Source organism: Delphinapterus leucas, chromosome 9 (assembly GCF_059928025.1).
Source record: "Delphinapterus leucas isolate spDelLeu-1000000601 "Yukka" chromosome 9, BTC_Dleu_Yukka2, whole genome shotgun sequence".
In the NCBI taxonomy this organism is placed as follows: Eukaryota; Metazoa; Chordata; class Mammalia; order Artiodactyla; family Monodontidae; genus Delphinapterus; species Delphinapterus leucas.
The window spans coordinates 45587834-45613494 of record NC_143137.1 but is presented as its reverse complement, the minus strand read 5'-3'; the positions used below and the strand labels follow the sequence as shown (position 1 = coordinate 45613494).

Here is a 25661-nt window from a genome sequence, read left to right as displayed (position 1 = left end):
CTGTGTGGGGAGGTGGGGACCCCCAACCACTGAGCTGAGACAGGAGGGTGAGGAAGGCCAGAGAGGAGGCTGCTGGAAACGAGCCCTGCTCCCTCTCCTCTGCCCTTCCTCCCCCTCAGCAGCCTATCTTCATCTCTGCATTTCTAAATCAGGGCTTTTCAGGTTGTAATGCAGGAGAAGCCCCTGGGGATCTTGTTCAAGTGCAGGTCTGCTTCAGCAGGTCGGGGCTGGGATCTGAGAGTCTGCATTTCTAACAAGCTCCCTCTGATGCCCATCCTGCAGCCCAGAGTCTGCGGGTGGGAGAGCCCTGACCCTTCTCAGGCTGGGACGTCCAGGTTCAGGGAAGGGCTTGGCTGGTGGTGAGGAGAGAGGGAGAGAAAAAGGGGTCACCCCTGGGATCAGGGGGCCCCATGACTGTTCTCTCCTGGGACACTCAGCTGACCCTCCTGGCTTGTCGGGGGGAGTAAGCCCTCACAGGGAGCTCAGAACTGATGTTTAAGCGTCTTTGGGTACCATTTCAGATGAGGAGAGTGATGCCAGGGGAAAGAAAGTTCTTGCCAAAGGTCAGCAAGTGAGTGAACAGAGCCAGGACTGGACACCAGGGCCCCTGACTCTTTCCTTCAGGCAGGTGGCATTTATCAAACCCCTCCTGCGTGGCAGGCCCTGTGCGCTCCAAGGAGTTCATTGGCTGGTGGAGAAGATAAAAATCAGGCACAAAACAGCAGATATGGAGGCTGGGACCGGTCAGGAATGCATGGCAGAATTGAAGTGAGGATAATATGGCTGGGTTCAGGCAGCGATGGGGTTGAGAGCAGTTGGGTGGATTTGAAGAGTTGTTTAGGAGGTAACATGAAGAGGCCTGGGTGAGCCAGGGTGACAACTGATGGTGAGAGAGGAAGGAGGTTGGGATGGGTGAGGGCATGGACGGAGGTGTCCTCACTGGGGTGGGGACGGGGGAGCAGGAGAGGGATGGGGGATGGGGACTTTGCCTTTGCGCCTGCTGTGTTAGAGGGGCTGAGGTCTGGCAAGTGGAGGTGGCTGGACACTGTAGTCGGGAGGGCAGGAGAGCAAGTGGGGCTAAAATACAGACAGTTGCTCTGTGGATGAACTTCTAGAAGGAATGAGTGCCTCTTGGATGCTCCCAATGACATATTAGTAGAGGCAGCACAGAGAGGTCCGGCTTCGCTGATACAGAAGGCTTTTGTAAATCAGTCAGTACCCCAGGTCTGAAGGATGCGGTCCATGGGGGGTCATTGCTTTGCTTTGCACTTGGACCACTTTATTGTGTTCCTCAGTCCCCCTCCCCCAGCTAGCATGGGCCCAGCCTGGGGGGACGAGAGGAGGTCCCCCTGTCTGTAGTCTTGTTTCCCAGACTGGTTCTGGGATCAGCAGCAGAGGCATCACCTGGGGACACGTTAGAAATGCAAATTCTCAGCCCATCTCAGACCTATCAACTCAGAATATGCATTTTATTAGAGCCCCAGGTGGTCCATGAGCAGTGGCCCAGGTGAGTAGTTCTCCATCTGGGTTCCACACTCGAATCCCCAGGAGAGTGTTATGAAATAGTGCTGTCTGGGTCCCTCAACCCAGAGCTTTTGATGTAGTTGGTCTGGAGGAGTTCCCAGGCTGCAGGAAGGTTCCAGCTCCCTGGGTGACTTCATGCCTATCCAGGGTGAGAACCCCAGTCCAAGCCCCCAGCCTTCTTTGAGGGACTCGTGCTGGGAATGTTGAAGGGCAGCGCCTTTGTGGAAGCCACTTTGCATCTTTGGTCCTCATGTTAATCCACCCTGTCCCCTCTGCCTCTTAGGAGCTCAGAGGAGGGCAGGTGATGTGGAGGGTTGAGGGGTGTCTTAGCCATGAAGGGCTGGCTGGCAGGCATCTAGTTGTTTGAAACACATGCCGACCTCAGCAGCAGCAAATCCTGCTGAGTGAGGAGTCTGGGGGCTCCCTCAGTCCATTCCTTGAGGACTTCCATCTGGAGGAGAAGGCTGTCAAAGCGCAGAGGGAGGAGAGCCCACCAGGCCTGGGTTAAGAGAAGGGGAACCCGGGATGTTTTCTGGGCGGAGTGCTGGGCCTCCTCCCTCTCTCACCTGGAGCTAGGGGCCAGGAAGTTAGGTGTGCCGACTCCAAGGTGTGCCCAGGAACCCTGTTACTCAGGGGGAAAGCAGAAATCAAGATGCATTCCTTAATGCCTTCGTCTTCAAGGTATGGCCTTTGGACCAGAAGCATCAGGATAGTTTGAGGCTTGTTGAGAATGCAGAATCTCAGGCCCTACTGCACTGGCCCTATTGGATCAGAATCCATAGTTGAACAAGCTCCCCAGGTGACTCACATGCACGTTAGTTTGCAAAGCCCTAGTCTCCTGGGCCCCAGCTGACATGCAGTGTCCAGGACCCACGGAGACAGCAAGTCCCGGTATCATGGAGGCTCTTCCTGTCCAATGGTTTCCAGGCTCCTCTGAGGGGTCTGGTTATGGCTCTGGGCTCGGTGAGGGCTGGCAGGACCCAACTGAGCCAAAAAGGGGCCCAAGCATGGAATTTTCTTGCCAAGCAAACCTCTGAAACCTGCTCTCCTTGCACATCTGCCAGCAGCTTTCTGCCCTGCACTGCCCTCTGGTGGTCATGGAGAGCCATTGCCGCCTCACATTGCCCCCTCTCTCCTGTCAGCAGCCCATGTCCCAGCTGACATTGAAAGGAGGACTGTCCTGCTGCTGCCCTCTGCCTTAAGGCTCAGGGACCCCCAAGAACACAATAGAAGCAGTTTGGAAAACACTGGACTTTAGCAGCAGGTTAGCAAATGGAGGCTGCCCTTTTGTCTGGGTGAAGAGTCCTGGCTCAGCCCTTCCCTGTCACTGCTGTGGCCTGGACACCTTGTTGGAAGCCGTTCAGAGCTGGGGCATGGGCTGGAGGAGAGAGAACGAGTTTCTGTAGTGAGGATGCGCAGGTGGGAGGTGGCTGGACGTTCAGGGAGCCCTGCGTGGTGGCTGCAGGACACGAGGCAGCAGCCAGGTTGTGGAGAGCCTCGTGGACCGTTACCTGTTGGCACCTTTTCCCGAGGCCCACGGTTCCAACAGGGCAGAGGCTGGACTGCATTTGCTGTGGGAGACTGCTTGATGGAGCATGGACTAATGTAGACACTGGGAGCTGTGAGGGGCCCATGCCATAGGTCAGAGAGCATGAAGGGCTTTGTATGAGCCAGGCTTTGGTGGAGAAAGGCCAATGCTCTCCCACATCCCAGAGAGAACATGTCAGCCCAGAGTCAGGAGCTGGCTTGGATGTGAGCTGGCCGGCTGTGTGGGCAAGGAGTGTCTCGAGAGACACAGGACTTCGTGAAGTTTCTTCTAGGGATGTAACCCAGGTCTTCCCAAAGCTCCAAGAGCTTATTTTCTTGGTCATATGGATGGAGCAGCCTGACTCCCTGCCCTGCCTGGCCTAGTTCAGCTGACCACTCCCTGGGGCTCCAGCACCTGCCAGGTCCATAGTAGCCTCACTTCACAGGTATTCTGGGGGAGCTGCCTTGGACCTCTGGTTGCCCTCCTAAGCCCAGTGTACTGGGCCCATGGGGTGACCCGAGGAAGAAAGAATGAGGGGCACAGAGTCCATGGGCTGGGTACAGGCCCCTGCCTCCTCCGGGTTCTCCAGGTCTCCCTTTGTACCCTCTCCCGGCAGCTCCACCCCGCATCCAGGTCCATCCTAACCTGGCCCGCGGCTCCAGCTCTGGCTCTGCAGTGGACTCACTGAGCCATCAGGAACCAGTCAGCTCTCCTCCCAGATCTTGGTTTTCCCACCCAAGGGGGAATAGGAGTTTGGCCCAGAAATCATCTAGTTCTTGCAGATGCCTTTGGGCTTTGAGAACCTGAGGCCCTGTTCCTCCAGCAGAAGGGCCAGGCTGCCCAGACCAGACCCACCCTACAACTTCCAGGGACCAGCCCTGCCAGTCTTTGTCTGAGTCTCTCCCTTTTGCACATGATAGGCAGGCTCAAAAGTCCTGGCCAATTAATGCACCCTGGGCAGCCCTCAACCACAACCCTGGGAGTTGATGGACAAATGCTGCAACTTCCTGGAGAGGGGCGACTCTGAAGCCCCCCGACGCGTGATCTCCAGTTGCCCGCAGTGGTGACGGGATTGGTGACACACGCTTTATTACCTGCCTGTCTGTCTGCCTTCCCTGCTTTCCTTCCCACGCTCCTATTGGTGCTTCCTGGGATCCTGTCTCAAATCCTTGTCTGCGGGTCTGCTTCCGGGGGGTGGGGGAGGAACAAAATTAAGGCAATATCTAGCTGAGCCACTTTATTTTCCTGATTTTTTGGTGCAGTATGAGCCAGAAAAGGGTGTGGGGGACAGATCCCTGGGCTGGGGGCAGGGAGACCCTGCTTTTCACCTGTGATCTTGGGACATAGTAATAAGAATGGAGGGGTAGAGTTCAGGCTGGTCCTGCATTAGGGGGCTGTGGAGTGAGACTCTAAGAAACGCTGGCCCTGACTTCCCTTCTGGGGCAGGCCCTCTCTGCCAGGCTGGCCTCAGGCCCCGGGACTCTTGCGGGCGACCACAAAGCAGATGCCCTCATTGATGCAGTGGGCCTCTGAGTAGCTGACAGGGGAGTACCGGCACCTCAGCACCTGGCAGCCGGCCTCCTGCAAGGCCTTCTCCACCGTCTCCTTCTCCAGGTGGAGCCCAAAGAATTTCTTGGCGCCACCATGTAGTGCTGGGTGCGCAGGGCTACCGCGGTGACCAGGTGCCCGCCCGGCTTCAGCAGGCTGACCAGGCCTCGCCCGGCTGCCCGGTAGGCGTCCACGTCATGGCAGGCGCACTCCAGGGCCAGCAGGGTCAGCACGCAGTCAACTGGTGGCACCTGGGCGGGTCCCAGTGGGTGCGGCTGGTTCGCGTCCCACTTCAGTAACCCGCGTGACTGTCCTTTGGAGACGGGCCTCCTTCTCCTGCCACTTGCTCCTGTGGGGGAGGGTCATGGAGGTGATGATGAAAATTATAACAACATCCCTCCACCCCTCGCCCCCTATGCAGGGGCTCCCTATGGGCAAGGCCCATGATTTAACCTGTTGAGCAACTCTTTGAGGGAGATCGTATTTCCCCCATTATACAGATGAGGAAACTGAGGCACAGAGAGGTTGAGTGATTTGCTCAAGGCTACACAGCTGGTAGGTGACAGGGGATTTGACATTTGATTCTTCCTTCCTCTTTGTCCACTTCCTCCTTCCTCTCCTTCTATTTATCTTTCTTCTTGATAATTCAATTTTTGATACCTTGCCTTATTAATTTTTCAAGTTGTAAAATATATATAACCAAAACTTGCCATTTAAATCACTTTAAATGTACAGTTCAGGGGCATTAATTGCATTCACAATGTGTGCAACTATCACTACTGTCTGCTTCCAAGATTTTTTATCACCCCATACTGAAACTTTGTACCCATTAAGCAACATATCCTCATGCCTCCTCCCTGCAGCCCTTGACCCTTTAAATATGCTTTGTTAAACATGCTCTTTCCCATCGCTGGGCCTTGGCCCTTGTTGTCCCCTCTGCCTGACGCTCTCTTTCCCCAGATCTTCACGTCCTTTCTCCTTCACCTCACCCAAGAAGCTGCTCCGAGGGCTCCCCCTTGGAGAGGCCTCCTCTTACCATCTGCTGTGGACTGAATTGTGCCCCCCTCATAAGCATATGCTGAAACCCTAACGTGAATGTGACGGTATTTGGAGATGGAGCCTTTGGCAGGTAATTAGAGGTAGATGAGATCATGAGGGTGGGGCCTCTCATGGTGGGATTTGTGCCTTTTAAAAGAAGACACACTAGAGAGCTTGCTGACTTTCCTTTTCCTTCTCGTGAGGACACAACAAGAAGACGGCTGTCTACCAGCCAGGAAAAGGGCCCTCACCAGGCCTGATCTTGAACTTCCAGTCTCCAGAACCGTGAGAAATGAATGTCTTTGTTTAAGCCACTGGGTCTATGGCATTTCTTTTTTTTTTTTTTCTTCTTTTTTCTATGGCATTTCTATGGCAGCCCGAGGTGATTAAGACACTATTCCACCTAACACAGCACCCCTACCTCTTGTAGGCCTCTACTCAGCTGAAGATTCTTCTCTAGAACACTTGTTTTTCCCTGAATATCTACCTCTATCTAGCTTGGTTGTGTTGTCTTCCCTACTAGAACGTGAGCTCCTTGGGGCTGAGACTTTGTCTGTTCACTGTAATAGTCTCAGTACCCAGAAGCAGGCGTGACCATCAGAATGCTCTCCGTGAATGATGACAGGAATGAATGAAGCCCAGGCTGGGTTGATGTGGAGACCCTGTGCTTAGAGACCCTCCAGCTCTGTCCCACTTCAGGCTGCCCCTACCTATAACTAGGTCAGGGCCCCATGGCCCAAGGATGGGTCAGGAATTTAAACTCTGATCTTTGTCCTGGCTCTAAGGTGGCCTAGAGGCCACTCTCCATGTCTGGGCCTCAGTTTCCTCAGTTGCAAAATCAGGGCCAGCATCCTGCCTGTGCCCCCTGGGGCTCTGGTAGATGGGTTCCCTCTCTGTGAATTGGATGGGGAAGGTGCCTGGAGGGGTCAGTGCTGTTGGTCTGTGGGATTTTGTAAGAGTGCTTCAGGGGGATTCCTTGAAGCCCATGTCTTCTCATAACAAGTCCCCCTCCAACATTAGGGTTAAGGAGAAGCTGCACCAGAGGAAAGTGAGATCTGTGTGGGCTAGAGCAATCAGGGGAGGCTTCCAGGAGGAGGCGGGGACTGAAGCTGGTTCTGCAGGATGAGTGGGATACAAAGTATGGAGAGCCCAGTAGGGCAACCAAAGCTAAGAGCACAGGCAGGCCTGAGGCTGGAGGCAGGACTCACTCAAAGAGAGGAAGGTGCTCTGGGTCAGAGACCCAGGTCAGGAAGAACCTGTAGGGAAGTGGCAGGTGAAGCAGGGTGGCAGGTTCAGGCTCTGGCCTGCAGGTGATGGGGAGACCTCATCTGAGAGAGATGGTGGCCGTGGGTACCTGTCTCCCTCCAGCTCACACACCTGCTGCATGGCTGGGGACCAGTCGTAGGCCCCTGGCTCCTTCTTCAGCCACTTCTTCACCTCCTGGGGGTTCTGCTGCAAGTGGTCTGAGGCGATGATCTCCCGGAAGGCTTCACAGGCCGAGAGCAGCTGGTAGACGGTGGGGCCTGGGCCAGTGTTGCTCAGGACGTCACCTCTCACTCCTGCTGCAGGAGACAGTGTTTTCCAGGTGCGTGGGAGCGGGGGACACCCTACTCCAGGCCCAGCTGTGGTGGATGGAGATTCCAGGCTCTGCCCTGCCCCAGGGCTTGCCAGCAGGGGAGGATGGCTCACAGGGGACCCGACCCTGCCTTGGGTAGCAGCCAGGCTGTGTGGGGAGTCCAGACCCCCACGCCTGGGGCTCAGGGGGTGACGGCTGGCGGGTGGGGCACAGCCTGGCACACACCACGTCCCCCTGCTGCCCCAAGGGTTGCTACCAGAGGCCTGATAGGACAAGTTCTGCACTTCTGGGCAGGTTTCAGAATGACTTCTTGGTTGGAACTGGTTTATTTCCAACAGTCTTCTGACTCTGGGTTTAAGACAATGGTGAGAGTGACCCCCCATGGCCCACTCTCCCACCTCCTTGTTGCAGAAGACAGAGCTTCTGATAAGGGATAAGACCTGAGCCAGTGGGTTCAAAACTGGCTCAGGCAATCAGGCGAGGCAAGGGGATCTGGTGATGAGTTGAGGGGAAGGATCTTTGCCTCAGAGTAGCACTAAGTGCACTGCCCTCTTCTCCCTGCTTCCTCCCTCCTCTGCTCTCCATTGAAATACACCTGTCTATTTTTCAAGGCTTAGTGCCGGTCCCTCCTCTAGAAAGTCTCCTCAGATGTCTCTGTGAGCCTTAAGCTTTCTTTCCTCTGTATTTTTGTGGACATTGCTTAATATACCATTTTTGGCACTGATTACATAGTCAGGCAATGTTTGCTGAGTGACTAAGTAACCCCTAATTGTTCAGTATACTCCCTGCCCAACTGTGCATGGCAGCCCTGCATTAACTGATCTTGAAGTTCGCTGCTGCCGCTGACTGGCAGTCTGACCTGGGCTGGCCACCCCGCTCTTTCCCACCTCAGCCTCTCCTTGTGTGCACTGAGGAACCTGGGCGATAATCCCTGCTGATCACCCAGCCTGACGCCCAAGAGCAGGGTTTTGTAAACTGAGCTGTGGTTTGGCTTTGTGTATCCATGAACTCTCTTAATTCTGAGTAAAAGATTAGGAGTGTGACTCTGTGTGTGTGTGTGTGTGTGTGTGCGCGTGCGTGCGCATGCACGCCTGTGCACCAGAGCTTTCCTCAGATTTTCAAGGGGATTCATGAGCCAAGGCTACAAAGCCCGGCTTTAAGGGAAGACAGGCAGAGATAGTCAGATGCGGGCAGTGTGCTCATGTCTGTTGTCTCAAATCCCCTCCAGCATGAGCCTGTGAGCCCCACAGCTCAGGAGTTACCTTCCCATTTCACAGGGGGAAGAAACTGAGACTGACTGTCATAGACTCAAGCCTGGCTCTTTGGCTTCTAAGGCCAGTGCTTAGGTCCCGCTCAGTGGCCACCCAGCAGAGGTCCTCATGGGTTCACAGGCTGAGCTGCCTTTGCAACATCCTTGGTGAGCAGTGTCCCAGAGGACAGGTCCGCTGCCGCCGGCAGCTCTTCCTGTCAGGTGCAGCCCTGTCTCTCCCTGAGTTGGAGACCAGACACTCACCTGAAGAGAAGGTTTCAAAGAGGTTTTTCAGGTTAAATTTCAAGATTTCATTTTCAGCTACGGTGCCTGAATCGAAGGTGTAGTACGTCTTTAAGTAGTTCTGGGAGTCGAACTCTTTCTTGTAGTCTTCTCCTGTGTACAGCTTGCCCTCCATTCTAGCTGGGACCTGGCTGTGTTTCCCATTGCTGCAGTCCTGTTATATCCGCTTTCCTCTCCCTGCCTCTTCCCATCAGGAGTTTCATAATCTCCTTAGACAGACCCTCCTGCCCAGGGAGGAGCTCAGATTCCACATAGTTGGAGTCAGGCCACGATGTTAGCTTTTCTGGCTGGAGTTTATCTGTTTGATAATTATCTCAACACAGAAATGCAACAGGGTGGCCAACATGTGCTCCTGGGGGTTCTCAGTATTTGGCTCCTGAGAGGTGATGTTTTGAATGTCCGTACTGCGGGGGAGGGTTAAGGTTGGGAGAGCATGAGGCAGAGGGACAGTGCCACAGAACTAAGAGAGAGACACAGATGGACAAAGACACAGAGAGACCGGTATCTGGAATAGGTCAAGGATGCTTCCCTCTTTGGGATTGGTGGAAAAATGAGACGAAGAAAGGAGAAACCCGTAGGGTGGAAAACAGGATGCAGAGGTGGCTAAGATTTCACTGACTGAGGTCAGTGAGCTTGCTCTTGAAAATACTTTGTCCTGACCTTGGTTAAATATTTCGTCCTGTCTTCAATCCTGTTTACTCTATTTGCTTAATCAATCCTTTATTTTGCTGAGGGTAAAAGTAAACTTAACCAGGGCCCCTGAAAAGGTGGGGAAGCCTCTGTTTGCACAAACCATTTAAAAACTATTGGCATACATAAACACAACATGTGATTAAATTACATAGAATTTGCACACACACACACACACACACACACACGCAAACACTCACACACATATGACTACCGGTAAAACTAGGAAAAGATGAATAAGAGCAGTGGGCTGTATCAGTGACAATATCCTGGTTGTGATATTTACTATGTTTTGAAAGATGCCACGATTATGGAAACTGGGTAAAGCATACGTGGATCTCTCTGTATTATTTCTGTAACTGCATGTGTATCTACATGATCTCAAATAAAAGTTTTATATAAAAAAGTGTTGCCAAATCTCTTTCAAAATTCACCCAAGATCAGATATTTCAGGTAGCAAACTCTAGTGTGCTTTGCAAATGGGCAAGTCTGGGGCCCTGGCCTATAATATGTGCCAGGTGTGTCCCCCACCCTCGTTCGCTGCCGTCTTCACAACAATCAGTAGAGAGGATGTTGAGACCCTCCCCCCTCCTGTTGGAGACGAGGAGGATGAAGGTGACGGGCCTTTTCCCAAGGGGGTCCTGGCAGCAAGTCTAGGTCTAGGTACAGATTCAAGGCCCATGTCCAAAGCCAAAATAAAGACCAGTTCCAAACCTTATTCTCTCCCCATCATACAACTCAGTCTATCCAGGTCCCTTAGCTGTGCTGCTCAAACTAGGGTTCCTGGGAAGAGCCTGGGGACCCGGCTAAATGCAGATTCTGGTTCCCGGGTGATACTGAGGCCGCTGTGATGTGAGCCGCACAGCCCCAAGTCCTACCACCCAGTATCAACATTTATTTTTCAGGTTTTTGAGTTGCAACAGAATAGAAACTCTATTTCATTGTTTTCAGTACAAATTTCCCCCTCTTCTGATATTACTAGAACCTGTACTTGTGGTATTTCCACTCAGTGAGAAAAGGGTCGATTATATAATAAATGGTGATGGCACACTGCCTGTACAGTTGGAAGAAAATAAAGTTAGACGTCTCTCCAATTTGTTAAAAAAGTATGTTATATTCAGACTCAATTAACATAAACTCTAGGAGGATTAAAATCATTGGTGACACTGAGTGTATCATATTTGTCGCAGGGTTTCTTGTTATCAGTGTGCCCCCAGACACGTGAACCTGCAGTGATTTTGCAGGGCCGTAGAGTCACCGTGTGTGCCCCCCATGCCTGCTTGGTTGTCCCAGCACGGGGTCAGCATCCCTTCTCTGTATCACTCTAAAGGAGCTGGTAATGTCAGTTTTTAGTGCTGCCTAATAAACAGTACACAGAGGTCCAAGTAACTTGACTTAACTGCTCCCCAAGTGGTTGACAGGTAAGAGACTTACAGGTGTTCATTGTTATAAATAATCTTATAATTAATATCCTCGTGCAATAAGCTTTTTCTGTATTTTGGATTCTGGCTTTGGGCTGGATTCCTAGATATAAGATTAATGGATCAATTTTTAAAAACTTTTCGTACAGATAATTTAGGTAAATACTTGCCAAATTATTTTTCTAAGGAAAACAGTGCTTTTGCTGTTTATTGTTTCAGGACAAATATTTAATTTTTCTTTAATAAAATGTGTTAAATTATTTTTCCTTTGGGCTTGTTTCTATCTAAGCTTTGAAAATCCTTCCGTGTCCAGAGATCTGATAGCTATCCAATTGTGATAGCTTCTGTGATGGTTTTAAAAAGATATTTAGCCTTTATTTTGGTGTTTGGTATGAGATGAGGCTCTGTGTCCCTGCTTACGCCTCACTAGAGAAAAGTCTTGTTTACCCCTGCAAGTTCTGGACTCATTTCTTCACCCCACAGGCTCATGTGGGAAGAAAGATAACAGGGGTATCAGAGCGGGAGATGCTGAGATGATAGTTTCCTAATCTGGAGAATGAGGTTGATTCTTTTCTCAGCTGGTAGACTCTTATGCAGTTTCTTTTCTTTTTTTTTTTTTTTTTCAGTTTATTTTCTTGATAGCTTGAAAACGTGCTCCTGTGTTTGAAATTAGGGCAGAAGTCTTCTTAAATGGAAATTTTCCTGAGTTATTCAAAAGTCACAGTATAGAAGGATGTTTAAGATGATGCATTCTTTTTTTTTTTTTTTGCGGTACGCGGGCCTCTCACTGTTGTGGCCTCTCCCGTTGCGGAGCACAGGCTCCGGACGCGCAGGCTCAGCGGCCATGGCTCACGGGCCCAGCCGCTCCGCTCGAAGTCATAGTAGATGGCCAAGTAGTCCCTGGGCAGGAAGCGCTTCTGGTACCATCGGTCCCCGTGAGGCTGCCTTCCCTGGTGGCCCTGGGTGTGTGCCTCCCATGCAACTGTAGAGCACCCACGGACACGGCTTCAGAGTCTTGACTCAGTATGTTAAAGACAAGGAAGCTTCTAGACAGTGGAGAATTGGTAAATGTTTCAAAACCAGTTCTAAAAACAGAAAAGCACTGATTCGTGATGACTGCAGTTTCCATGGTGTAAATACTCCCACCATGGTTGATTTCAAGCTCCCAGTGGTTTAACAGTCGGCTCAGAAAATTCCTAAAAATTTAGCAGTTGGCTCTCATGAAATGATACACGTCAGTTTGAGTATACCACTGCCTCCAGACTGGGGCTGGAAGATTTGGCAAATAAAAATATAGGATGCTCAGTTAATTGAATTTCAGAGAAACAAAATACATTTTTTTTTAGGGTAAGTGTGTTCCCAAAATTGCACAGGACGTACTTATCTGAAATAAGTCTTATTTGTTCATCTGAAATTCAAATTCAACTGGGTGTCCTGTATTCTATCTGGCAGCCTTACTCTAGCCCCGAACGGGAAGAAACACAACCCAGGAATCATGGCTGCTTTTAAACATAAGGTGCCTTTGTGCAAATACATAAGGTGCCTGTGTGATTTGTTAATTCTGTCGGTTTTCTACATTTATTAGTTGACATACAAATGTAAGGACCTTCCTTCCTTCCTTCCTTTCTCTCTCTCTCTCTCTCTTTCTTTCCTACAGTAAATATGGAATCATGGATTCTTATTTCTATTCAATGGGTTATGATCTATATTTTTACCATTACTTACTCTGATGCACAGATTTGGCCAGTAGGAGTCCCTTTCAGCTGGCTTGTGTGTTCTTTTGACATGTCCCTATCATTCTTTGAGCACTTCCTTATTAAGTCCTCCTTGTCTGTCACCCTCAGCTGAACCTGATGCTAACCAATATAATCAGGCATGGGAGTAAAAGCACAGGACGGAGGGCTCTAGGCTGCCTTCTTTTGCTCTGGTCCCTGAGACCCATCACACTGCCTGCCAGCACACGAAATGGTCCATGAAGCAACCACCCCTGAGCCTGAGTTGACCTGGGGAGGTGCGGATAGCTACCTGCTCCAAACAGCCTCCTTTGGAGCAAAGGACTCAGGCAGAGAAACCTGGGAGAAAAGAAATCCTCCAACAACCTCCAAGCACTGCCTTAAAATTGAGAATGGATCCCCCTGCCTTTAGGGAGACTGGACTGGAAAGGAAAATCCCAGTGACCATCAGCTCAGAAGCATGGCACAGCTCAGGAGAATGTTCAAATAGCCAACCTGGAGCAGGGTGCCCAAGTCAGGCCATCAGAGCAAGAGACCCAGACCTTGCTGTGTACTAAGAGGTCAGAGAAGCAGGGGAAGGGAGAGCAAGAAGCAGAAGATGGAACATTATGAAGAGCAGGAGGCCTCCCCAGGGCAGTTTTCATGTCAGGGCACACACAAAAATGATCATGTGTATTGGGGTAAATGGAGAAGGCTGCTCATGGCTGTACAGCCTGTGGTCTCTGGCCAGATAGGTTTCAGCTGGCTGCCCTGAGGCCCGAGGAGGTCATGATCTGAGCACACCCACACCGAATTTGAAGCGGGTTGTTGTGGAACGCTCCCATGGGGAAGCTCTGGTCTAGCAAACCCTGGAGAGAGGGACCACTGCCTGCAGTTGGGTTTTTACTCATTTCTGGAGGTTTGTATTATTTAGGTTGAAAAGATAAGCTGCTGTAACAAAAGACACCCCCATCCCCACTTCCAAAAATAAAAACAAATAAATAAATAAACAAAGCCCAAACCAGATGGAAGTTTACTTCTCTTCCTTGTAAGAATCTGAATTCCTGGCCCCCTGGTGACTCTCTGCGCCATGTAGTCATTCAGGGAACCAGATGCCTTCTGTCTTATTTCTGCCACGCCCTAGGGAAGCATGCGCAAACGTAGGTGAGCATCAGAATTACATAGAGGTCTGGTTTAATACAGATTGCTGGCACCAACCTCAGAGCTTTTGATTCAGTAGATCTGATGAAAGGACTGAGAGTTTGCATTTCTAACAAGTTCTCAGGTGGTGCTGGTGTTTTGGGGTCCACAGTTTGAGAATCATTGCCCTAGGGTGTTGTCTTGTGTTTATGGCCACAGCACACACCCATAGGTGCAGCTGTGCTATGGCTTGCTGGAGAGTGAAGAGTATGGAAAAGGTAGAGCCTAGTCTTAAAGGGCTGCCCCTCTCATTCCCTCTCATTGGTGACCACTTAGTTCCATGGCCACATCCAACTTCAAGAAAAGCTGGGAAATACAGTATGGCTGGGAAGCCACTTGCCCTGCTCCAGATATATTTTCACGAAAGAAGGAAAGAATGGATCCTGTGGGCAATCAGTGGATTTTGCCACAGTGTTTTGGGGGAATTTTCCATTGATTTACTTGGACCAGAATTTTTATGTACAATGCTTTCTTAGGGGATATTATATTGTGATTTCCACAGGGTGACATCATATTGTTTCAATCAGGAACTACTCACGAGTTGGGACTGACAGCTGTGTCTGAGGGTCTGGGGTCTGCACTTAATGGTGAAAGCATCAGGATGTGGAATAACTGTCAGAGACGGCAGTTTTCCCCAGAGAAGAAGGCATCTTTTTTTATCTGGGCAGTGCTAAGGAGTTTTGCTCAAGAATTTCTCAGGGCCATTTCAGGGTGAGTGTGGAGGTAGTAGGATACATATATATATATATATAGAGAGAGAGACAGAGAGACAGAGGGACAGAGAGACAGAGAGACAGAGAGACAGAGAGAGAGACAGAGAGACAGAGACAGAGAGACAGAGACAGAGAGACAGAGAGAGAGAGAGAGAGAAGTCTGCAGGGCAGGCTGGCAGTCTGGAGACCCAGGGAAGAATTAATGTTGCAGCTTGAGACAAAGGCAGTCTGGAGACAGAATGCCATCTTCCCTGAGGGGCCTCCGTCTTTTACTCTTAAGGCCTTTCACGGATTGGATGAGGCCCAACCCATTATGGAGGGTAATATGCTTTACTCAAAGTCGACTGATTTAAATGGTAATCTTATCTAAAAAAATACCTTCAGAGCAACATCTAGACTGCTGTTCAACCAAATAACTGGTTACCATGGCCTAACCAAATTGGCACATGAAATTAACCATCGCAGATGTGGAAGAGAATTACACATACTTCTTTTTTTTTTTTTATAAATTTATTTATTTATTTTTGGTTGTGTTGGGTCTTTGTGGCTGCGCACGGGCCCTCTCCACTTGTGGCGAGCAGGGGCTACTCCCCGCCGTGGTGTGGGGGCTTCTCATTGCGGTAGCCCCCCTGGTTGCGGAGCACGGGCTCCAGGCACGCGGGCCTTCATAGTGGGTCTTGCTGCCTCATTCCCTCCTGGCCTCCCTGTTTCACAAGAACTTAGGCTCGATGCTGTCTCAGGACCTTTGCACTTGTTTCTTCTACCTGGAGTGCTCTTTCTCTGAGTATCTGCATGGCTTTTATCCTGTCTTTCTTCAAGTTTTTGCTGAAATACTACTATCTAAGTAATCGTTATGGTCTAATGTTTGTGTTTCCCCTAGATTTGTATATTGAAATCCTAACCGCTAGCATGATGGTATCAGGAGATAGGGCCTTTGGAGGTGCTTAGGTCATGACCGTGGAGCCCTCTTGGAGGGGATTCGTTCCATTACAAAAGAGGCCCCACCAAGCTCCCTCACTCTTTCTGCCATGTGAAGATGCAGTAGGAGGATAGCCATCTACGAACCAGGAAGCAGGCCCTCACCAGACACTGAATCCGTTGGTGCCTTGATCTTGGATTTCCATACTTTCCTTTTGAAATAAATCTAGAAACACGTATGTTGGCTTAAAGTCAATAATAATGTAAGTTACAGTATAGGTTTTATGGACTGAATTGTGTCCCTCAAAATCCGTATGTTGAAGTTCTAACCCCCAGTACCTCAGAATGTACGTGTAGTTGGAGACTGGGCCATTAAAGAGGTAATTAAGTTAAAATGAGTTATTTAAAGTAGACCTAATCCAGTTGACTGGTATCCTTTTAAGAAGAGAAGATTAGGACACAGACATGCAGAGGGAAGACCATGCGAAAACACAGGGAGAAGGTGGCCATTTATATGCCAAAGAGAGAGACCTCAGAAGGAACCAACTCTGCTGACACCTTGATCTTGGACATCTAACCTCCAGAACTGTGAGAGAATCTATTTCTGTTGTTTAAGCCACCCAGTGTGTGGTACTTTGTACACCAGCACTAGCAAACCAATACACTGGTTGATGTGCGGATGGGGCGGAGATTGTGAAGGTGGTCCCCAAGTGACTGAGTTTGGGGAAGCTGGTACTGGGCAAAGGCATGGGTTTGGCTGGAATCCTAGCCTTGTCAGTTCCTAGTTGTGTGATCTTTAGCACAATCTTAACCTCTCTGAATCTCAATGTCTTGGTTTAAAGAATGGGCCGATAGTAAGCACCTTGCCTGGAGGTTGTAGGATTAAAGATGTGATAATGTGTGTAAATGCCTGGTGCTCAATAACTGGCAGTCTCCTTATGGGAAAGCAGGCACCAAGGGGGCCAGGGATTCATCCTTTAATTTGAGCACCAAGTCAGCAGAGTCCTGGGCCTCCTTATCCCTGCATTGGAGGCCAACCAAGGTGAGTCAGCCTGGGGGAACCCAGGAGACGGCTGAGGTGCTGGGGGTGGATCTCTAGGGGCCACTTCACTGTGGGTTTGCTCCTTTAAGAACCAGGAGCCAGGCACTCTCCCCAATTCACACCTTGTGAGATGCGACTCAGATTGGAGCAGCGACTTGTTCTAGGCCACCCAGATGGACAGGGACAGTGCCAGGAGCCAAGCCCGGAGCCCGCGGCCTGATCCCTAGGATGCACGGGGCTTGTACCTTCTGCGTTCCGCCTCCAGCTCTCAGAGCAAGTTGGAAGATTGCTCCGCCCCTTCCCTTCCGCCTTCCCAGCCCGCGCGCTCCCAGGGAAGGGGCGGAGTTCTTCGGCTCTGATGACACCGTCGCCACGGCAACGCGGCCATACTGGCCCCAACGGACCCGGGATCTGGGGCTGCGGCGCTGCGGCCTCGTGGGCAGATCGGAGCATGGACAGCTTCTTCGTGGAGGAGGTGGCGGCCTCCTTGGTCAGGGAGTTCCTCAGCAGGAAGGTACGTGGCGCCGCCCTCACAGCCCTGGGAAGTTGCTCAATTTGGGGGGTGGCGGGGGGAACAGTGAGGAGGCACCCCTGCAACCTCTGCACCTTCGGGGAGGGAGCCCTTCCCCTGCCCGCTGCCTACCCTAGAGATGCCCGATGTAAGCGCCACTTTCCCGGGCCTGGGGAACTACCTTTCCCAGGAGCCATTTCTGTCACGGTGCACTTCCCGCAAAGCGGGGCAGGACCGCGGCCGTCCTCCCGGGCGTCTCCCTCCAGGGCGCGCGAACCAGGGGCCTGGGCCCTCCCCATTTTCCTAAAGTTCACGAGGCGCTGGGAGCCCAGCAGGCCGGCCTTGCCGCCGGGCTCCATAACCAGTCCCAAGGCTTACATCCCACTAGGAAAGAACTTCCCCCCAAAGGAAATCCAAAGGGCTAAAAAAAGTTCTTGCCAGTCAAACCCTTTAGTCCTGTTCATCAGTGGGAAGTTCAATCGTTGAGGTCGTTTTGTTAAGTTCTCCTATTGTCCTGTCCCAGGAGAGTTTTCAGAGAACTCAGAAGTTGGGGAGGGGCTTCCCTGGTGGCACAGTGGTTGAGAGTCCGCCTGCCGATGCAGGGGACACGGGTTCGCGCCCCGGTCCGGGAGGATCCCACATGCCGCGGAGCGGCTGGGCCCGTGAGCCATGGCCGCTGAGCCTGCGCATCCGGAGCGACGGGAGAGGCCACAGCAGTGAGAGGCCCGCGTACCACAAAAAATAAAATTAAAAAAAAAAAGTTGGGGAGGTCCTTGTCTCCCACCTACCTTGACAGTGGAGATGAGGGCAGGCTGGGGAAGAGGTCACTGGGGGTCACTGTGTGTGGGTGTGTAGGGAAAGCACCCACTGCCGACCCAGGCTGACCACCTGCTATGTGTTTGGTGTCCTCCTGGTGTCATGTTGGGCGGGGACGACGGGCTCTTGTCTGGCATTAAAAGACACACACACACACACACACACACACAAAAGACACACACAAACAAAATAAACAGTGTTTTGAATGGGGGAAAGGGAAGGGCTTTGGAGGGAGCAGTTCAAATGTCTGCTATTAATTAGCTCAAGCTGGAGCACCTTACTCACTGCCTTGATTCCTTACCTGTAAAAGAGGAATAATAGGACCTACCCGTGGCAGATTTATAATGAGGATTAATAGTAATGTACGGGCGGGTCCCAGCCACTGTATCTGGCTCACAGTTGGCATTCAGCATTGTCTCCTCCCCCATCTCTGATGTGCACCTGTTTGGAAAGTGTCTTTCTTTGCTTTTTGAAAATGTATTTTTATTTAAAATGCAATGTGGCCTCACTGTACCTGCTCTGTTTTTATGGCTAATTGACCTGCCGTCACCTAGTCCTGGCTACACAGGGGATATCAGTGATACACCCTGTGAGGCTGACCACGGCCATCGTTTCTTTTAAGTCTGAGCTACCAAGCAAAACTCTCTGAGAGTTTTCCTCATGCCTGTCCTTTCTCGAGTACAAACGAAATCCAGAGACCTCACCTGATATCCAAGGCTCCCCTGTAGCCTGACCTCACCTTACCAGCCCAGTCTCATTTCCAGCTTCTCTCACATGCTTTCTTTTCCCTGTTCCACCCATGGCCCATCCCAAGCTCCATTTCCTTCAAGATGTCTCAGGCAACTGTGGCTGAAATAACTGACTCATTTGCCTGTGGCTTGCTCATCGGTGCTCATGTGATGGTTTATACATCTGCCTGTCTCACCCACTAGACAGGTCCACAGAGCTGACACCTGAACCGGGCGGAACCTTGGCAGTCGTCTGGCTCACTTGGTCTCCTCTCCTTCCTACTTTTCATCGGGGCACACTAAAGCCCCGAGAGGAGAAAGGAGTTGCCAGCAGTCATTCAGAACGTCATGGAGAGCTGGAGCTGCAGCTCAGGTCGGCTACTTTGCTCATCACCTTCTGCCCCAGGGCAGAGACTGTGTACTCCCCTCAGGGCTTGGCGCAGGGCAGGTACCGAGCAGTTCTAACCAAGAGCGTGCCCATCGTGGTGCAAGGTACTTTCTAGATGCCTGTTTATTTTCTCAAATCCTCATAACAGTCCTGAAAGAGGTATAATTATTCCCTTTCACGAAAGACTGTGATCAGACTGGCAGGCGAAGAAACTTGCCCAGGGTGAGCAGGTCAGATCATGTCACTCCTCTGTCCAAAACCCTCCATGCGCTTCCTTTTGCAATTAGAATAAAAGCCCAGGGAAGGCCTCACCAGGGCCTACCAGGCTCCCCATGACGTGGCTGCCGGCTCCCCCTCGAACCTCACCTTCCACTATTCCTCCTCTACCCTCCAACCTACTTTGTACCTAGCTAACACTGGCCTCCTCCAAGCGTGATCCCCCTGCAGGGAGAATCATGACAGTCTCCTGGCAATGTCAGGGTTCACCAAGGCGACTCTTCTGGTGCCCTAGCCTTCCAGGCCTCCCTCCTCTCATGCCCCAGCCTCCCTCTCCTGCAGGGACCTGTCCCACCTGACCTTTGACACTCCTTCCAGGTGGTCATGCCCTAGGCTTGTTTCCATAATCTCAGTTCCAAGCATCCCATGGTCCCTCACTTCCAGCTCACCCCCATCAGCAGCCCGATATAAACTATTCTTCGGCCTCAGTCCCATCTCCATTCCACTGTTCCTGCCAACTTTTCACCATTCCTCAGCCCTCTGTGACCTCTCCTCATGTCTTACCCGCCCATCATTGTAATCATGCCCTCAACACCACGCTCAACTCCTTTACCTGTCTCTCCCTTCGTTATACTCCTCTGATGTTAAAAATTCAGCTTGGTCTACTCTGTGCCTGCACTGCAGAGCTGAATGGGGCTGGGGGAAAACACACCACCGTGTTGATGGTTTCATGCCAAATTCATGGCCACTCACCCCTGTGATGCCTCAGGGATGCCCGCCCATCTGCTTATACCTCTCCAGCCCGTTCACTCTCTCAAATCTTGGCCGACCATTTCACACATCTCTCTCCTCAAGTTCCAAAGCCCCCTCCCGCTCTAATTTCACTGAGAAAATAGAAGCAGCCTTGAGAAGACTCCAGCACGCCCTACCACCACAGTAACTAACCTTCCTGGGCCTGAACTATTCGCCCCACCCTGCCTCCTGTTCTTAGGAGTGAATTCTCCGTCTTCCTGGGTAAGGCCAACCCCTCCCTGTGTGCCTGTCCCCTCTTGTGTGTTCTAGGACACTGGTGCAGTTATCATCATCTCTCTGTATTGTATTATACATTTTGCTTTCTCTACTGGGTTAGTCTTATCAACATGTATACGTGCTCCTACCAATTCCATCTTGACCCCCAAGACCCTCCAGGTACTAGTCTCTTTCTCTTTTATAGCAAAACCCATGAAAGGGCTCTGTATGTTCTGATTCTAATTCTTCTCCCTGTTTTCTCAAACCCACTTTAATCAGGCTTTTGTCCCCATCACTCCATGGAAACAACTCTTGTCAAGTTCACCAATGACTTCTGATTTGCAGTCCTTACACTTATTGATATTACAATTGTGTTTGACTCAGTTGATTATGCCTTTCTTGGAAACTCATTCCCCTGGGCTTCTGGAGATCACCCCCTCCTGGTTTTCCTTCTATACCTTCTCAGGTTCCTGGCAAGTCCCCCCTGGCTTCCTGAGCTGTGCATGCTGGTGGGCTTAAAGACAGTCTCTCGCCCTCTTCTCTTCTCCATTCATTTCCCAGCCACTTCCACCACTGTTGTGGGTTCCAATACCATCGATATGCTGACAGTTTCCAAATGTCTATCTCTATCCAAGACCTCTCCTTGAACTCTTACATTCTTTCCAACTGCCTATGTTACATTTCCACTTGGATATCCAATAAACATCTCAACTTAACACGTTCAAAACTCAATTCCTGATTCCTTCACCTCCTGCAGTTTTTCCCATTTCAGTAAGTAGCATCACTAACTGTCTGGTTGCTTGGACCAAAACCTTTGGAACCATTCCTGGCTTTTTTTCCTTTTTGTGCACCCTGCATGCTGTCCATCAGTAAATCTGTAGGCTTTCCCATCAGAGCGCTTAAAGAACGTAGCTACTTATTCCCACTTCTGCTACAACCACCCTGGTCCAAGTTACCTCCATCTTTCATGTGAGTTGTTCAATAGCCTAATCTTAATGTGTAATCCCCTATCCCATACAGTCTGTTCTCAACCTAGCAGCCAAGTGATCCTTTGCAAATATAAGTTAGTCCAGGATGCTCCTTTTTTCAAATCCTCCAGGAGCCTTTCCATTTTACAAAAGCCGACAAGGCCTTTCCTTAGCAAGCTCTGGGCAACCCCTCTGACCTCATTTCCTGACACTTTTCCCTAGTCACATGGCTCTAGCTGTACTGGCCTCCTTGTAGCTGCCACAGGGCCTTTGCCCTTGTAGAACACTACCCACAAGTGTCTGCAATCTGCTCCCTTACTTCCCTCATGTCTCAACTCTAATGTCACTTAATCATGAAGCTTTTCCTGATCACCTTTTATAAAGTAGCAGCCCTCCCCTGCACCCCCTCCTGGCCCTCTCTGTTTCCTGACTCTGCTGTATTTTTTTTCCCATAGGGTATTCTATTTGTTTTCTTTTTCCTGATAGTAGGTGAGCTCTTTGAGGGCCAGGACTTTGGTCTGTTCACTCCTCTGCCTCTAGCAGATGAACGAGTGGACTAATGGTTTGTTCCTTTCATTTCACAGATGGGGAAACTTGAAGACAGGAGTGAGCACATGGATGATGCTCAATAAATAGCCGGCTATCTAAAATAGTGTCTCCCCTCTCTCTGTTTTCTCTGTCTTCATAATAGAGCATATTAACAGCTGGTGCACTGTACATTTACCCCTTTGTTTGTGGTTTGCTTCCCTAACAGAGTGTCAGTTCCACGAGGGCAGGACTTGGTCATAATCCATCTGTATCTCCTGCATCTGGAACAGAGCCTGGCACAGAGTAGGTGCATGACAAGTGTTAGTTGAATGAATGATGGGACCGATGACTGGCTGATTTCTGAGGGCATCCTTGTCCACTGCTCCAGTGGTTTTCAAACGCCAGTTTGCACCACAACCCCAGGGAATTTGTTAAGTGTGCCAAGACTTGCTGATCTGAACTGCTGACAAACGTCAAGAGTTACCCAGAAGAGAGGGACCCTCGTTATACAGGTTTCCACATCACTTTGGTGGGAAAGCCATGGTTAAGCCCCCATGAAATGCAGGTGCCTCTTGAGTCCCACCTCTCCTTCCGGCTGACTCTTCTTAATGGACCCAGGCATGTCCCTACCTTTTCCCCAACATTTCTTTCTGTTCCCCACCCCCCCCCAGGACTTCTCTTCATTCCTCTTGGTTCAAGGTTGTGTTCGTACGTCTTGTTTCACAAGGTTGTGTTCGTACGTCTTGTTTCACAAATTCTTCTTGTCCCAATTCATGGCAGGTAGCAGGTTTTGTCTTGTCTTCCCAGCACTGAGAGCCTCTGTAAAATTCTGAATACAAAGCCTAGGGGAGCCACTGAGGCCTGGCTAGCACTGGGGTCTGGATCCATCAGAAGCAAGGGGCTCCCTTAATGCCAGGCTGAGCTGTGTGTGAGGCATCTCCTCATCTTCCGCCATTTGGTTATCACTGCGTTCTGGGGAGGTGGGCAGGCCACAGCTGCTGTCGTTTTCAAATGAAGAAGCCAGGCTCTTAGGGGGATTAGTGCTTCCCATGGCCGGCCTTCTGGGAGTTCAGGGCCGGATGATGGAAAGCGGCTGCGCTGGGGCACTGCAGACGCTTACCACGTGCTTCCTGTGAGTCTGGGTCCTCGCATCACTGCCTCGCAGCCTGGGATGGTCAGAACTCCCGCTCTGTGAATCCACTGTGTTATGTTGGACAAATCGACCCTGGTGCCCCATCTGAAAGAAGAAGGAAATGAATACTGGCCTTTTGTTTATGCTTTTCCTTTTGTTTATTTTTAATGCTTCAAATCCTGTGGCCCCCAATCTAGGCCAAACCCAGGGCTCCAGAGCCAGCCTCGGGCCAGACAGTTGCTACCCGGATTTCACTTTCCTTTTCTATAAAACGCGTTGAGAACTTCAGCCTGAGCCCAGCCCACAGGATGGCTGTAAGAGTCGGAATAATAATTGTGAAGATGATATCAAGTGTAAAGCTTATATCAAAATAAATGCTTAAGTCAGTTTTTGGTCCTCCCAGTATCCTGAGTGGAAGGCAGGAGAAGATGGTCATAAAGAACGTCAACAGTCTTGTTTATCCTCTGCGTCAGAGCTCTGGAAGGTTTTGATTTAAAATGGTAAAGAGTGATTCAGAGTTCTTCCCTCAGGGCTTAAAGAAGACGTGTGTGACCATGGACCAGGAACGCCCACGCTCTGATCTCAGCATAAACAGCAGAAACCATCTCCGAAAGGTTTTGCATCTTGAAGTTCTCTGCAAGGAGAACAAGGTACGTGCTTTTAACGTGTGGTACGGAGTTCTGGAACGGAATGTGGCAATGTCAAAAGCACTCATGAGCCCTGCCAGGTCATCCGAGACCAGTGGCCGGAGGCTTGCCGTACATGTGGTCAGGGAGAAACAGACCAGGCTGAGCGCGGACAAATCCCAACTGTGTGTGGGGGGTTTCCAGCCTGAGTCGGCAGCACCCAACTGGCCTACCGCGCCGCGCGTGCGCAGCTCTGGGGCGCATTTTGAACCCGAGCCTGCAACAGTTATTCCCGGTGCTCCCTCCTCCCCGCCATGAGGCTATTTTTAGTAAGACTGTACTTAAAAGTATAGCATTCAGTTATGCTAAAAATTTCCGTTCTCTGCCTGCATATGGTTTTCCTTCTGCAGTTCTGAGTAACACCTTTTTCTTAAGGTCACTGTGACGTTTAATTCAGGCAGATGCAGGGTTTGGGTTCAGCTAACCCGGGTGCGTTGGAGTTGAGGTAGCAAATGGAACAGGCACCTCGGGGTGCTTCCCTGATCCCCCAGCCTCGATGCCCCCCCACTTTCTGTTACAGGCCTTCAGGGTACCCCTTATTTTTCCTTTGTTGTGCTTCTTATGTTTATAATAGAATATTTGTGTGGTGGTTTAATTACGATCTGCCTTCCGCACTACCTTGGACGCTGCAGGATGCATTGTATCCCCATACTTGACATGGGACTGACGACCTAGTAAATAGTCAGTGTGTATTTATGAATGAATGAGCGAGTGAATGAATATACAGGAACGAAGGAATGAAGCTACCATTCTGAATTAATTGCTCTTTCTGTAAGAAGAGAGAACGTTATAATTTGATTCAAGAATGGGCTCTCCAGCAGATGCCTTGTGGGAGGGCATAGTGTCAGAGGTGGAAAGAACTTCGTGATCGTGTCGTTCAGCATTTATCACAAGTGGCAGCCAGGTGAAGTCCTACCAGAGGCCCGGTAAAGACCTTCATCCTCTGGGTCCTGCAGTGACACTCGGGCCCCTCCGTCTCCTGTAGACAGAAGACTGTTGCCTCTGGCTGTCTTTTAAGGCAGGAGAGTAGACTGTACATTTTAGAAAGATTTTCCACAGAGAGTGAGACAGGTAGGCAGGAAATTCAATTAACCATTGCTGCACAGTGGAATTTTTACATAAATACATCTTTACCTAATTTCCCAGAAGCATCTTTGCCATTCAAGTTACTTTTATTTCTTCACTATGGTGTAGTCTCCCTAAGGTAACTATTATCTAAGATACTTAAGATATTTTCATTAGATCTTGATAGGTGCCCTGATAATTTGATTTATACAGTAGTTATTAGCTGTTATACAATGAATTGGAGCTTATATTTTACAGGAAAATATACTCATTAATCTGTCTGTGGCATTATAATTTTGACGTTCACTCAGCACAAAGCTAGAGTGATTCTGGGAAAGCCCTGCCAATTTAATGTTAATTCCAGTAACTTGTTTTTTGCTATTAAGTGTGCAGTAGATAAAATGCCTATGTAAAATTGAGGTTTTGAAAAGTGGTATCTAGATTCATACAAAGGCTGTATCTATTACGAGCAAAGTGATGTGAAAGGCCACAAAGTACAGTTCAGGTATTCAGGGCCCTAAATCTCTCGTATTGAAAGAAGAACAAGAAGGTTGAAATAATTATTTAACATCCCCCCCACCGCCCCGCAACTCTCTTCCTTGTAAGTTTCATCTAGACTTAGGCAAAATAGCTTTTTGGGTCCCATTCTAAAAAAAATAAAACTGTCCCCTGATTTTGACTGCCTGATAATTCTGTTGAGTTTGATCATAACCCTGTGGGTCTTGGTCCCAGAGTTCTGCTGTGTAGGTCAAGGGAATAGAAAGGGGGAAAGACTGGATACACCTGAGGGTTCCCTCTGTGCCAGGCTCTTTATCAGGCGCTTTACCACTCTGACTGCAAACTCACCACATGCCCCATGCCTGGCCGCAGTTCCAAAGGGCCTGGGTGTTACTGGGCAGGTGGGTTGCGGACTGACACATGGTCTAGCCCCTGAGGCCAGCCTGTGGATTGCTGCTTGGATAACTGTGTCTGTACAAATTTACTTAGGAGACTTTCTAAAATAAATTAAGGCTCTAATCTTGGTGATTCTGGCTTAGTAAGACTCAGCGGGGCCTGAGAATCTGTCTTTTAAAAAAACCTCCAAAGATAATATTTAGTGCTGTCAGGGTAGGGAAATACTGATACCACTTATTTCCAAAACCTACTACTAAAG

The 25661-nt window shown here is 50.1% G+C and overlaps 2 protein-coding genes across 3 annotated transcripts in view; one reads left to right on the top strand and one right to left on the bottom strand.

Moving 5' to 3' along the window:
* Window positions 1-3092: 3092 nt before the first annotated feature.
* INMT (indolethylamine N-methyltransferase) lies at window positions 3093-22470 on the bottom strand. The gene is given in 5 exon segments (XM_022584017.3): window positions 3093-4695; window positions 4698-4899; window positions 4901-4949; window positions 6993-7200; window positions 8728-22470. Coding segments are annotated over 5 exon segments (789 nt in total). The 5' UTR covers window positions 8882-22470; the 3' UTR covers window positions 3093-4519.
* Window positions 15123-25661, top strand: part of MINDY4 (MINDY lysine 48 deubiquitinase 4) — a 125006-nt gene continuing 114467 nt past the window's right edge. The window contains exons 1-2 of one of the 2 annotated variants that reach the window (XM_022583984.2): window positions 15123-16976; window positions 23288-23407. In XM_022583984.2, coding sequence (XP_022439692.2) covers window positions 16821-16976; window positions 23288-23407 — 276 coding nt within the window. In that variant the 5' untranslated portion in view covers window positions 15123-16820. The other variant, XM_089917546.1, reaches the window with a different exon arrangement.